Genomic DNA, 14249 nt, shown 5'->3' on the forward strand with positions numbered 1-14249 from the left:
AGCCAATATTCGTCTATTTGGTGATGACACCAGTTTGTACGTTATCGTTGACGATCCCATCGAAGCCCATTCCGTTCTTAATGCATTGTCCAAACATCTAGCATTGTCTTAGTCCTGGTTGGTATCTTTCAATTCTGCTAGAGTAGAGTCGATGTTGTTTTCACGTAAACAAAACAAGCATCCCAAAACTTGGACTCCATAATTGGACGACGCCAAATGGACATCACACATATCGTCTACAGTAAACAAAGCTTGGCAGCGAATTAAGACTTCTAAAATACCACTGATCTCGACAAAGCCTCGAACGATGTCAATATCTTCATCAGGCCGCTTTTTGAAAACAGTGATGTGGTATGGGTTAATTGTTCTAATGCACTCAAGAATGACATCGCATCCGTTCAAAACGAGGCTACACGTATAAGGAATTTAACTGGATATCTAAGGCTGAAAGAAGACGCGGACCTGGGCTCTTTTTCTTCAAGATGAAAAACAATCTTATCCCATCATATTTTTCCAACCGCATGTCTGCTCACCACAACCAAGGCTACTTATTTCTCTCTGCCAACGACGTTCCAACAATACACACTCGAACTGGAACCTACATTTCCTCCTTTTTCCCCTCCCAATCTGGGACTGGAGCGCACTTCCTCTCAATGCATGATCAGCTGATCAGCGCACACACCTCAAGCATTTAAAACACAACTTCAAAGCAGAACGATACCATGGTCAGCACATCCTTATAAGTTAGGCACTAAGAGAATGTAGGTATATCACACACGCCTTCGACTTGGATGTAGTACTCTGCAGTTTGAACTCCATCGATGTAATCTATCCGAAACACTATGCATCTGCGGGGCAACTATAACTTATGTTTCACCACATTTTATTTACTTAATATGCTCTTGTAAGTGTGCGACAAAATCCATACCCTTATCAGCTATATTACTGAATTCCATTGCAATATAGGACAAATTTACTCTAACATTTAAAGGACCTTATCAAGGCATTCAAAATGCTTATCTCCTAATCCATTCATGAACATTTATACACTTTATATTTTGTGCATATATTGAACAGAATGAATACGTTTAAACTAGAATCACTTAAATGCCATTGATGATTCTAGAACTATCCATTCGCGAAGAAATAACTTTTTAGAACTATACAGGAGTCGATTAAAATCTTAACTCGTAAACATCTTTAAACAAATACATTATTCTTTTTTAACCTGTTATTTTATTATAATAAAGCCAGTTAACATAACACCAGAAGCAGTTAACATACGTCTTGTCACTTGGCGGATGTTGATTGTCAGAATCCTTTTAATCGTCCATGCACTCTTTTTTATTTACGAAATAAATTCATTTACTTTTCAATGGTATGATTGAATTACAAACAGTGTCATATATTTACACATATGTTACAATCATTATCAATTGATACATATCTTACTTTGTTGGACACATTTGCACTCGTCTGAACCATCGTTGCATTGCACGTTCACTATCTGTCCATTGTTAGATCCAATCCCGTACGTAACAAGGCATGTTTTTTCTGAATTAAAGACATACACACACAGTTTTAGTTAAACCTCTTGTTACTATTGATTTCTTTTGAATTTTATCTACTGATGCTTTTAAAGTAACTCTTTTTTAACATTAAAGTAAATGATATATTTAAGCAAGAAATAAAATCACTAAAATACCTGGCTGGTAGTAGTCGTAAACAGTAACACTGGCAGGCTGTCTCGAGTGCTCCTGGCCATCAAACTCGTCGTCAAGTCGGAAAATGAACGCTATTGGCTCTCTCGTAATCTAAATAAAGTGGGATATATTATGCACTTTTATTTAAAAAAAAACGCCATGACTTCCGGAAATACCATGCTGTTGTAGCTGCATAATACATATTATGTTTAAATAATACACATGCTACTAAACATTGTAATATTATACTATAGAAATCCGTTTCCGCTAAAATGATTATCGTTTCTACTCGTGAGATAATCAAGCACGTGATCAATATTATGGTATAATTGCCCGACGAAAACAAGCACGTACACCGTGACGTCATTTTCATGAAAATAAAAATTACCAACGAATACCTGGTAGTCAAAAACATTTATACACATTAAAGTTTTAATGGATGTATACGGAACAATCGGTGCAAGGAAAGCGAAAATAGTTTTACCGTAAATTACACATTTCGTGTGACAGTATCGAGAACTACCGGAAATCGTTTTGTTAAAACGTTTTGTTTTGCTTTTCTTGCTGATAAATAATAATAATAATAATAATAATACCAGTCATTGCTCGAGTCATTCAAACCCAGATTCTAATAAAAATCTGCTTCTCGGCTTGATCGAACCTAGCTGTGCTCACATATTGAAATTAACGTCAACCGATGTAAAACAAAAGAATGAAAATATTGCCCTCTAAGTCCAAAAACACGTGAAGAGAAGATTTGTTTCCAATTACTCGTTTTTGAATAGCAATGACATTCAAAGTCAATTTGTTATGACTCATATTTTTTCTTCAGATTCTTGCTAGTCAAATCCTATGTTGTTTGTACAATTGATTTTTCAAAACCGGTTCAAATCATTTACAAATGACAACACATATGTATTATACAGGACAGGACATGTTTGACCATGGATTTTGATTCAATTGTCCTCCCACTAGCGCAATGATCAACCAAAATTCATGGTCAGCCCTGTATTATTCTATAAATAAAACATAAACAGTGCTTGTTTTTCCTCTTTCTTTTTTGAGGGTGGGTGGGGGATGGGTGGTGGTGAGAATGGTCTCATTAAATAATTACAAAAAACGCTCAAGATTGCTCTCTCATATAAATTGATTTGCATAAGGTATAGGTTTGGTTAGATCCTTAAGGAAGAGCTACCGAACTTAGTAAATCGCTTATATATTTTTTTATAATGTATGAAAGAATCCCGGATATGGTTTAAGCGTTACAGTCTGCAATTCGACAAATAAGCTCTGTTTGCAGGGCTCCTTGGTTTTAACTCAAACTTGTTGGTTAGATGCTCACTACAGCTGCTAATTTCTAACGTTTGTATTGGAATGAAATGACACTGAATTTAACATTCATACTCCTCTTATTATGCTAAGTTAGGCCACTCGTAAAATATAGCTTTTGGTGCCCACTCGGTAAAATATATAACGATATCGCACTGAAACAAGCAGCTATGCTTTATTACTTCCAGAAACCTAAAATGCACTGATTTAATCAAATAGAAGATACACGTATACCTCATTTATGTACAAGATGATGAAGCTGGACCCATCTTTTGGCATCTCATATCTATCAATAATTCGTGATTTTTCCAACTGAAAATGCAAAAATAGGCAGTCAATGTCATAAATCAAATATCACAAGTAAAATAAAATAAACCCCTCGTTTAAATATGAAAATAATGAACACATCAGCAAGTAACACAACAGTATTTGCATAGGTTTGGAAACACTAAAAGTGTTTACATAAGTTCGGAAACATTAATAGAATTAACACATATTTAGAAACAAAAATAGTATTTAGATAGGTTTGGAAACACAGTAGTTACATAATAAAATAAAATGCTTGGGAATGATACCCAAATGTACCCACACCATATCGCGGTGGAAATTAAAGGTGTAATATACGTATCTTTACCCTTTATCTTTTGGCCGCGAAAATGAAATCAAACAATATTATTCACATTCAGCAACAATCAGACGAATTATAACATTAGTGCTAACAATTCATTGGAAAGACGTTACCGCATTTATGAACAAAAAACAAGAAGATTCACTCTTTCTCCAGACTGTTTAATGTCGAAATGGACGTTAATTTCAAGTCTGTCGAAGAAAAACATTAACAATGCAATACAATGCAGTGTTTACTGAATACACGAAATACAGAATAAATATCATTGCAAAGGTACGATATGTAATGTTAAAATATTAAATCGAGGGGAAACGCGAACAGATAAAATATTCTTATTTTTTAATCCTCGCTTAAAAAGTTTTCGCTTTCATCAACCAAAATGCTCACCTGTTTAAGATCGTATTCCACAGCTTTTACCCCTGTCTCCAAGTCAATCTTCACAATAGACATCATAGCATTGTATTGATCGTCTTTGGAGCTGGTAAAGAAAAAAATATATTCCGCTGAAAGCTCGCCCTACTCGGTTGACTCATATTAACTGTTGGTGTCCAAGCAATGCATCGGGCCATTTCTTCCGCACTTAGGATATGTCAAAAGTTAAAAAGATTGGTTTTATTATGGTATTTTGGTATCTGATATATATATATATATAGTGCAAACAAAAGTTATGACCAAGGAGGGAAGTCAACTTACATTGACTCTGTTGAATCTAGATAAAAATAACATTGCAGCCGTTACCTAACAGTGAAACGGATACATTTTTGTCGTTGAACTTCTCCCACTGCAGCCTGTCGCTTTCGCCTTCCTAATTCGATAACTTGGTCAACGTCGGCAGATATATCCATTGCATTGTCCTTGCTAGGGTCATTTGGACAATGACCACAAATATCACATTCCCTGTATCGATACGCATTTGTGTATGTCACAATTATATCAAGTAGGTCATCGATTTCAGACCACAAAGAGAACGAAAAAAGCCGTACATGAAATGAATAGAAATTACACGTTTTTTAAGAAAAAAGAAGAATCCTAGAAGTTACAAAAGAAAGAAAGCATCAGTTAACGTATAATTATGTAATTACACTCAACTTAGTGCTTTACAGCTATACGAGTAAAACACCATCTCTGACACATGCGCATTGCTCAAGGATAATCTTAATGCCTACATCTGATGACAACATGTATCTCAAAATGCAAAATGGATGCTATGTATTTATACACTGTTTAAGAGCCTTCCAGCATACATAGTTGTAGATAATGTCACTAATTATTTATTTTAAACATTTTATTTCTCATGTAATTTTAATGGTGCAATAGTTTGCAAGGAAACCTATATAGTCATGATGGAAATTGTTATCAGAATTTGTTGAAATTCGGTTTGTATTCCAACAACAAAGTCCACCGACAATGTGTTTAAGTGTCATGATGTTCCAGATGATCCACTCAACAGTCTCGTGGCTTCTTCATGATTTATTTTACTTGAAACGGTAAGGAAATAATGACCAATATATTTCGTATGTTAAAAGCATTCACCACCAAGCAAAAGGATATTTAGGTTCAGCCTGTGTAAAGCATTTTTGCACCTGGAATTATTTTCAATCGTATAGCACTTGCTTTTAAACTAAATTTTGTTAATTCTTCGTTTGTAATATTTTTTTTTTCAAAATACCTAAACGTTTATTGAAGGATACATGTAGTACGCTTTTGTGTTGTTGTTCTTTATTCTTTACAATAACTTAATAAATAAAAATTATTAATATTTCTAGAATAGCGTTAGACAATATTTGTTTTCGGTATTTTGAATGTTTAGAAAAAATAATGCACGACTTCGAAACTGATTAGTTGAGTTAAACGCAAACGTTATGAAATAAAAGATAAAAGATTAATCGTTTTTAAAATAAATACATGTAAAAACATGTATATAACATATACATCGGTCCTGGTAAAACAACGCTGCAAATAAACTAGTTTGTATTAGAATCTAATACATTTACATAAAACAGTATAACCGAATACAAACCCGTCCGTTATATTGAACCCTTTATTATCATTGCCAGCAAATACTGGATTTACTTCTCCCACTTCGATATGGCTTATTTCAAATGGACATATTTCCCCGTCGTTCGGCGGTCGGTTCCACCGTAACTCAATCTTCATTCTTCCAGTACCCGATCCCGTCGCTGTTATACGAAACGTATTTTGGCCCCTTGATACAGGGATCTTAAACAGGTAATCAAAATATAAAACATATCTGTCTTTATGCATCTTCCAGTAATGAAAATAGATCGCAAATGGTTAGTGACAAAAATTCGTATATAATTGCCATTTGTTTTTAAGAAAACTAAATAATATTAAAATTGTCAAACTCATGTACAAATCTGAAATGAAATTGATAATAATAATTATTAATGAAGATGAGTGTTTACAAGTCTTGCATAACATAAGTAAAATCACGCCTTGTTCCCGCAATAACGTCACGTGTTTTGATATTTTAAGAAAATCGAGTTAAGTTTTAGATTCCAGTTGAAGTTGGTTAGTTACCGTGTTTGGGAAGTTCATGTTAAAAAAATATTCACTTTCGATAAACAAAAGATAATTACAACTTAGGAAGGTATCGCGGAGATAAATCCAACGGTACAAATATCACTATATCGCCACAAATAGAGGGAGTTATAGGAGAAAGTTGACACTATTTCTTCAATGGTACAGAACAGCTATTGTGAACCTACTGTTATTTACGGGTAGTATATTTTTTGTAGGTGTTTGACTGAACTAATATCGTATCTAAATAATTGGTTTAACATCCGTGTATTACTTTAAAAAGTCATGAATAAAGCTTTATGAATCATAAAGGTTCAGTGGAATGTATCCTTCAACAATCTATATTTGTATCCAACTATTGTGTTAAATAATTATTAATTTATTTTCAGTCATACCTCTTGGATGATTTTCATTTGCAAAGCGTTGTCTTTGTTGATTGAGATAGATTTTGTCCAACTTGGTTTTGCATTGATCTTAGACATAGATATCTCGATATTGGTTTCCGGGTTGAAGGTACGAGCGCTGTACTTCGATAATGCTTGAAGCGCAACAACAGTGTCCTAGAAAAACGAACTATCAATTTGAATACACAAAATTCGTTCACACATGTATAAAAACACTGAGTTCCAAATTGAATAGATAACGTGAACGTTTTAGACCAATTTTATAAAACATGTCTGTCCAGCATAATTAATATATGTCCAATATTAAGATATTTGATTTTTAAAGCATAGCTGTCTTTATGGCCTGCGAGTACGAAAGAATGGTGCCATTTGTTACCGAAAAATCATATTATTTACATGTATAGTAGGAAGACAACAGAATAACGTATGTGAAAGAGGAAGAACAAAGAACTAACCTGTGTTGTGTGAAATGCACCGATAGCGTCTCTCTGAAGTGCTAACCAGGTGACAATTTTTGCACTCGTTCGGAAGTCGTCGAACTGCATGGCTGCTAGCAAAGCATATGCCGTCGTCTCGACACTCTCTGCGTTACCCTGTCCTGTTCCGTGTGACCAGTACATATGCTCTGTGTTGTCAAATACATAAATGGATTGTAATTAATCCAAATAATTTATAATTTCTAAAAAAAATTCTTAATTTAAGAATAATTTGTATTATGTCCCTTGAAGGCACATGAGCATAACTAGAAAATCTGTTTTAAAGCATGAATTATGAATACATTATTTACATACATTGCATCAGTTGTTTCAATTAAATGGACATTAAATAAAGAACTTTTGTTACCGATGAATAATAAGTTATATATTGGGTTTTAAGTCAAATGTTACATATCTACAAGAAACATGCAACATATTTAGAAACATTTTCATCATGTGTGAGTGTATTTTCAAACTCAAACCTTGGGTTTGGTGGGCTTTTGAATACAACAATTCTTTGAACGAGTTCGCCAAGCCGCTGTTAGATAGTGCCAGTGCATATGTCGTAATTGCTAACAGATATGGATTACTTGTGTAGATTTGCTGCGGCATAATTTCAAGATAGTTCATTATGTCGATAACCGCTGCCTCCTGATCCTGAGAAATACAATATTGCAATCATAATTTAGATTACACAATGGAAAAATCCAGAGGCAAGCCCAGAGTTGGGTTATATATATAATAACCTTCTACACAGTAGTGTCGTTTATATATGTGTTATATATGTTTTTTTGTTCTCCCTTCGTCATTCTTTACATTCATTATGCTGGTGTTACCCTTCCCACCATCGATTTTAATACATCATACTCGTGTGCCCCATGTTTCCCCGCTGCGGTGTAGTTTTAGGTTATACCTTTCTAACTAATTTCCTTATACATTTCAATGCATACAGGCAACACTTATTTATATATATTCTAGCGTTTCACGTACATGACAACAAATTCAGATCAAGCCCAATGGATTTAAACAATAAAACGGGATGTCGCGTTTCTCCTAAGGAAGTTTACTAACTTTCTTGTTTAGCACCGATAATGTTCAAGGAATCCATGTTACATCAGGCCGGAAAACATCCAAGTTTTGGTCTAGCGAAATTATTCAATCTCTTAGTTATTAATGATAATTTTTCTCTCTTAGTGCAAGTATTGGACTGAATTCAAAGTAAAACAACGACAAATTCAGTGCATCTCCCAGAATTAAAAATATCAATCTTAAGTATCATTCTCAATGTTAGAGATAGAGAATGCTTTTCGGACCACATCCCGTACTGAGCATTTAGTCATAACGTACCATAAGATGCACACGAATATTCTAAACAATGTCTGGTGAAAAGCTTCAATATCTTCATAATCAGCGCCAATGAAGCAAATATTCTTTTAGAAATCCATAATACAGTCATAGAATGAAAATTCAAAACTTGTATTTAAAGAAAAAAAATCATTAACGCGCAATAGTAAAAAATATACCAATTTCTCATGGTCTTATAACCATGCGACATTTTATTATAGACTATTTTTACTTTCAAATATTAATATCTAACGCTGATCATTACGTCACTAATTGGCAGCGCGGGGCGAAAATTGAATAATGCACCATCTTTCAAAACGATTATCGCATGTTACGGTCAAGAGGACAACTGTTTGTGTTATGTTACACAACATGTCATCGAAGGCGTTCCAGGCAATGACAGTTCTATTGAATTTTACTCGCTTTTAAACAATGTTGATCGACGTTTTAGAAACTGAAAGCATTTAAAGAAACACCTAAGTTAAATCGTAAGACGTATTCTACGGATATTATGTCGTTCGCTTATTAAAAATAAATTGGTCGGTTGGGGCACCAGAACCATACATGCTTTGTTTACGGCTTAGCGAGTAATGCTGATTAACTCCTAGGAACGGTCAATGAATACTCGGTTTGTCATTTTAGTTTCAACAGCACCACTAAAGAAAATGTAAACAGATGGGGTCTTTTTCCAAACTGACTCGTGATATGTTTTGAGTCCGTACTCTGCTGACCGTCATGCAAAGCTTATGTTTTAAACATATCGCGAACAATTTGCAAAATAGATGCGATTGATAGTGTTAAAAAAGGTCGATATCTAGCGTCCTACGTAGGATGTTTACATAACTTAAGCAAAGTATTTAATGGCATACAGTGGAATGTTTGATGTGAAAATTAGACAACGCTTAAACTAGTGCTTTTATATTTTTTTTCTCATGTGTTATTACACAATAAAAGTATACCTACATTTTCCCGGAGAGAACATTCTTGAAGAGTTATCAACACAAACGCTGACAATACAGGGTTGGTGCCTTTATTGTCCTTGCCAAATATTCCCTAAAATGGAACACTTTGAAAAGAAGAGGAAAAAGCACTGACCGTGACGAAACGTGACGTGTTGCCTTATTTTTCAATCACTATAGTATTTATAAAGAAACAGATCTTAGACACTATGTGTATTCATCATCTCATAGATATATGATTCAATAAAATTAACGGAATAGAAATGGATTGGTATTGCATGTGCCATGGTGGACATAATTTTAATTCAGATTTGTGCTTTCATAGGATCACAATTAATTCGATTTGAGTGAACGCGTTATAAATTTTCATTCCATTTTACCTGAATGTTTGACATACGGACGTGTTCAATTTCCTTATATGTTCCGGCGGAAGATTTGGATGCCAAATATTTCAATGTCTCAACGAGCCCGTTTTCATCAACGATGCCGTCGACAACCTGGTTTGCCTGGCAGAACACTTTGGCAACAAACGCTGTTAGCCTACGATTTTGTTACATGGGTGTTATTGTTAATATCTTTTTAATTAACTTCAAAGTAGGTACTTTTTTATTTTATAATGATAATGGAACCTGCAAAGTTATATAATAGCATATGTAAAATAAAATGCAACACTTTTAGTACTCACCAAATGCTGGTATCGTAACCTTCCCATTTGTGATAGGAGCCGTCTGGAAGTCGAAATTCGTTCCATTCACGATTTATACCTGAAACATTTATTTTCAATCTAGGATCACATTGAATCATAAATTTTAAAATTGACTAAATTACAGTTATTATTATTTTTTCTCATATACAAACCAGACCTGTGCAATGAAATAGTTCTTACACGAAGATAAAGTAGGGGAATTTTTTTCTTATGTTTGTACACGTAGTAAAGATAAAACAAAACGCGTATGTCGAAAAACTATTGAATTAGGTAATGGAACAATATAATTAGCACTACGCACTTAGCTATAACTATGTCTATTAGGCAAATGCTTTACGGAAAATTCCGATGGTCCAAAAACATTTCCAATCTATTAACAGAAAATTCATTTTGATGAAAATATACTCAAAAACTCATTATCTGTGGCATTTTTTTTTCAAAAATGTTTATACATATTTTGGAAGCACAAACTGAAGAATGGCCTCCGGAATTCTTTGACCTAAGGAAAAACGCAAAATTGAAACGGAAGATGCCATGTTTTTGACTTGTTTAGAAGATGAACATATGTGTTATGTATGTATTATAAATAAAACAAAACATTAAATATTAAGTTCAAATGTAATTCCGTACACAGAAGCTGTTTACTTCTCTCTCTCTCTCTCTCTCTCTCTCTCTCTCTCTCTCTCGCTCTCTCTCTCTCTCTCTCTCTCTCTCTCTCTCTCTGTCTTGTTGGAAGTACAAAATCAGTGCTAAAATGATGCTAAAACACTGGAATGTTATGTGTTTTATATTGCCACGTCGCCAGTGTGTTGAGCATGCTCTGCTTCTTCTGGAACTTTTATGTATGTATTGTCTACGGGCATCGTATATTTACGTGTGTTAAAAGCCCAAAATATCTTGTTACGGGTTCACGCTCCAAAGTGAAATTTGTTATTCACTGGTTGTGTAACTGAGTCGTTAACTCCGTCATATACTTTCTTTATTTTAATCGTATTAAACTAAAGAAAGTGTAGAACAGCGTATCTTTACACTTACTTTACTACTTGAGTGCGACTCCAGTGCAATAAATATGGGATATTATGATAGGACACTTTTCTGGTGACCTGTATCACGTCTGGTGACCGCAGATTGAGACGGATACATGTTTACTCACCGAACGAGACGTGATGCATATCACCAGAAAAGCGTTCTATCGTTATATTCCATTTCTTATATAAGGCCACAACAAATTGATCATTTGTTCGTCGGATTTGCCGCACCTAAAATTCGAAAAACGAAAAAAAAAAAAAAAAACTTTTTTTTTGCGCCCGCACTTACTATTTGGCCGCGCATATTATTTTCTTTTGTTTACTTCTGAATTTCCTCTATTTTCTGAAGTTATTTTACTAAGAATTTAATCCTTCAACGTCAACTTCGCCTTTTTTGAAGGTATTTCCATGCTTTACATTCTTCGCGAGCAAAATTTCCTCGTGTCAGGACAAAATCAGGTCCGGGTAACCGCAAAACAGCCGATATTTGTTGACAGTCTTTTTTGTCGGGAATATTTTGCAGGACGCACCGTTGTTATTTATTTCCGGTATTAATTTTCGGGTTACTTTCAGTTTTCGTAATATAAAATACGGAAAATACACGTTTTAAATGATAATCAGTGTCAAAGTCAATGGATTACAGTCTTCAGTAAACAACAACAGTTTCACAGCGTCGAAGTCAATAATTATCTATGTGTGTTTTAAGTAATTCATTGTTTTGTACTCAAAATTTTGTGTTAAATAATAACTAAATCGGATTTTGAGTGCAAAACTTATATTAAAATACACGGACACACGACTTAACACAATTGAACATGTTTTGGTGAGTTATTTTTTAAATTTTCTAAAATGCATTTCTCAGTTTTCATATAATCATAATCGTTATAAACAGATAAAAATAGTAGGACTTGTAAATGTTTTAGAAACAGCCTGTACATTGAATTTATGAACCAGTCAATCCACGCCCCCTCCCCCCCCCCCCAGGTCCTGGGGTATACCAGGGATAGTCGGGGAAATGGGCCAAGTTTTTACCTTCCAGGTGGCCCCACAGTGCCGGGTGAATGCAGTGGATATACCCGGGGTTGGCTGGACTGTAAATCAAAGTCCCCGCTATTCCCCGGACCTTGGGGCGTGGTTAAAATTGACTAGTGCATTACATACACATGGACAGTATAAAAAACATCAGTAAAATCAGAAAATAAAACCTTTTATAAGTAAAATGACTGTTTTAATTTTCTCAATTCTTCGTTTTTATCCACTTGTTTTCTTTGATCCATTTGTATAAAATGGCCTGTAATTAAAGTGGCCTGTTTCTTATGGGCATTGGTTTATACTATTTTTTTTAGCTCGATTGTGACGAAAGCTGATAGCTTATAGAATCACTCTCGAGTCCGTTTCCTGGGCAGAAACCAGTACTGTGTCCTTTTTTTGAGAAGCTATGAGAAAGTACCCCTGGTGGGGATCGAACCCACAACCTCTTGGTGAGAGGCGGACACCTATACCACTAGACCACTCTCACCCTCTTATGGGCATTGAAGCTATGGAGGCCGACATGATATTCTTTTTCAAGGCACGGACCTATAAACCATAGGTTCGGGGTAAAGGCGGGTTCTTTAAAGGGAAATATCTTTATTCCACCACCTGCTCTAATATAATGACTGGTGCCACATTTGCAGATTTGTTTGATACTGCTTCATTTATGTTGTCCCGCAATTTAATCCACAGTGTCTTTTTTAGATATGTTCTCTGTGTTATTTACATTTTCAATCTTCTGAAATGTCAAAGTCACTAGTAGTTGACACCAATTTAATCATGTGCTTCAAGAGGTTCAAATTTAGACCTGACCCAATATTTAGAAATGCTCAAATCATGAATAACTCTTACAAGTCTAAAATGTTTTTTTTTGTAATAGTAAGTTACGGAATGAATACAATAGTTTTCTTTTTGGTCTTCGAATAATTGTATGTTACTATGAGGAATGTTGTCTTTACAATAATCCACGTTTAAATTTAAGTTAATAGTAAAGCACTGGACCTTATTGCCATTTGTGAAATATTGAGAGAGATTTTCATGTCACTGTGATACAATCAAAACCTTTTCATTAATAACTGAACATATGTTTGCAATTAAAAAGCATTTCTTGACATAATTGTATGATAAATTTGGTAACAAATATACTTTTTATTTTTTTTTTAATTTTTCGCCTTGCGCTCGCCTCTGATTTGCCTTAAATTTAAAAAAAAGTATTTTTATTTTTTTTTCGCTCGCTCGCTCCTACTTTTTTTTGGCAAAATCCGTAGAACAAATGATCAATTTGTTGTGGCCTAACTGAATATTTAAATATTCCTTTTTATTTTTCGGTGTCAATTTGATTTAAATTTACCGCTTTCTGTCAAATTGTTCAAATGCGGGATGGCTTGCGCGTATGAACATGTTACGTACTTTTGGTTATTGAAGTAAAGGAAGGCTTCTCCAGAGAAACGAAGTCAGAAGTTACAGAATTCACTTTATTGAGCAAAATGAGAGGCAAATATTTTATATCTAAGCACAATAATCAAATTGCTAATACGAAAACAATTATTAAATGTCACAGCACAAAAAAACAATATAAACGGTACTGATTTTACGAGGATACACATCGTCATTTCCAGACGTAACGCGGCCATTTTAACAAAGTGAATGTTTGAGGGATTTTTTGACATCATTATATGCAGAAAGTTCTTGAGTCAATCGCAATAACTATCGACTATGCTTATTAATAAAAACCATATGCGTTTGCAATTTTAAGTTTAACAACATGGAAACTGACCTGTTTTAAACGTGAGGCCAAAATAATCTTACCATATCGCATCCACTCGATTCCTTGCACTTCATGTTTCTGTGTCGTTTGGCCAGTTTGCGCCAAGTAATCTAGCCCGTACACAATAGGAGCGGTGTACATCATAGTCTGTTCACCACATCCGTGCGGCTGGTTAAATAGCTTGTCAATCCCATTTATAACGGTGTCAACTATATTGTCCATAAGGTTACCTATAAAATAAAAGAAAGCCAACTCACTACCAGACTTACTTATATTCTCATTTATATCAAAATATAGAAGGACATAATCGGTACGGTATTTGTTTTCTGAA

General features: G+C 34.4%; 1 protein-coding gene across 1 annotated transcript in view; it reads right to left on the bottom strand.

Annotated features, from left to right (window-relative positions):
* Positions 1-14249, bottom strand: part of LOC128211798 (complement C3-like) — a 41064-nt gene that overhangs the window by 6765 nt on the left and 20050 nt on the right. Inside the window, exons 26-38 of the mRNA XM_052916867.1 lie at positions 13960-14148; positions 10070-10148; positions 9765-9924; positions 9389-9478; positions 7564-7738; positions 7061-7230; positions 6597-6761; positions 5681-5880; positions 4399-4557; positions 4048-4138; positions 3267-3344; positions 1706-1814; positions 1453-1554 (exon numbers count right to left, since the gene is read on the bottom strand). Of these exons, the coding sequence (XP_052772827.1) occupies positions 1453-1554; positions 1706-1814; positions 3267-3344; positions 4048-4138; positions 4399-4557; positions 5681-5880; positions 6597-6761; positions 7061-7230; positions 7564-7738; positions 9389-9478; positions 9765-9924; positions 10070-10148; positions 13960-14148 (1767 nt within the window). The remainder of the gene's footprint in view (positions 1-1452; positions 1555-1705; positions 1815-3266; positions 3345-4047; positions 4139-4398; positions 4558-5680; positions 5881-6596; positions 6762-7060; positions 7231-7563; positions 7739-9388; positions 9479-9764; positions 9925-10069; positions 10149-13959; positions 14149-14249) is intronic.

Source organism: Mya arenaria, chromosome 12 (assembly GCF_026914265.1).
Source record: "Mya arenaria isolate MELC-2E11 chromosome 12, ASM2691426v1".
Taxonomy (NCBI): Eukaryota; Metazoa; Mollusca; class Bivalvia; order Myida; family Myidae; genus Mya; species Mya arenaria.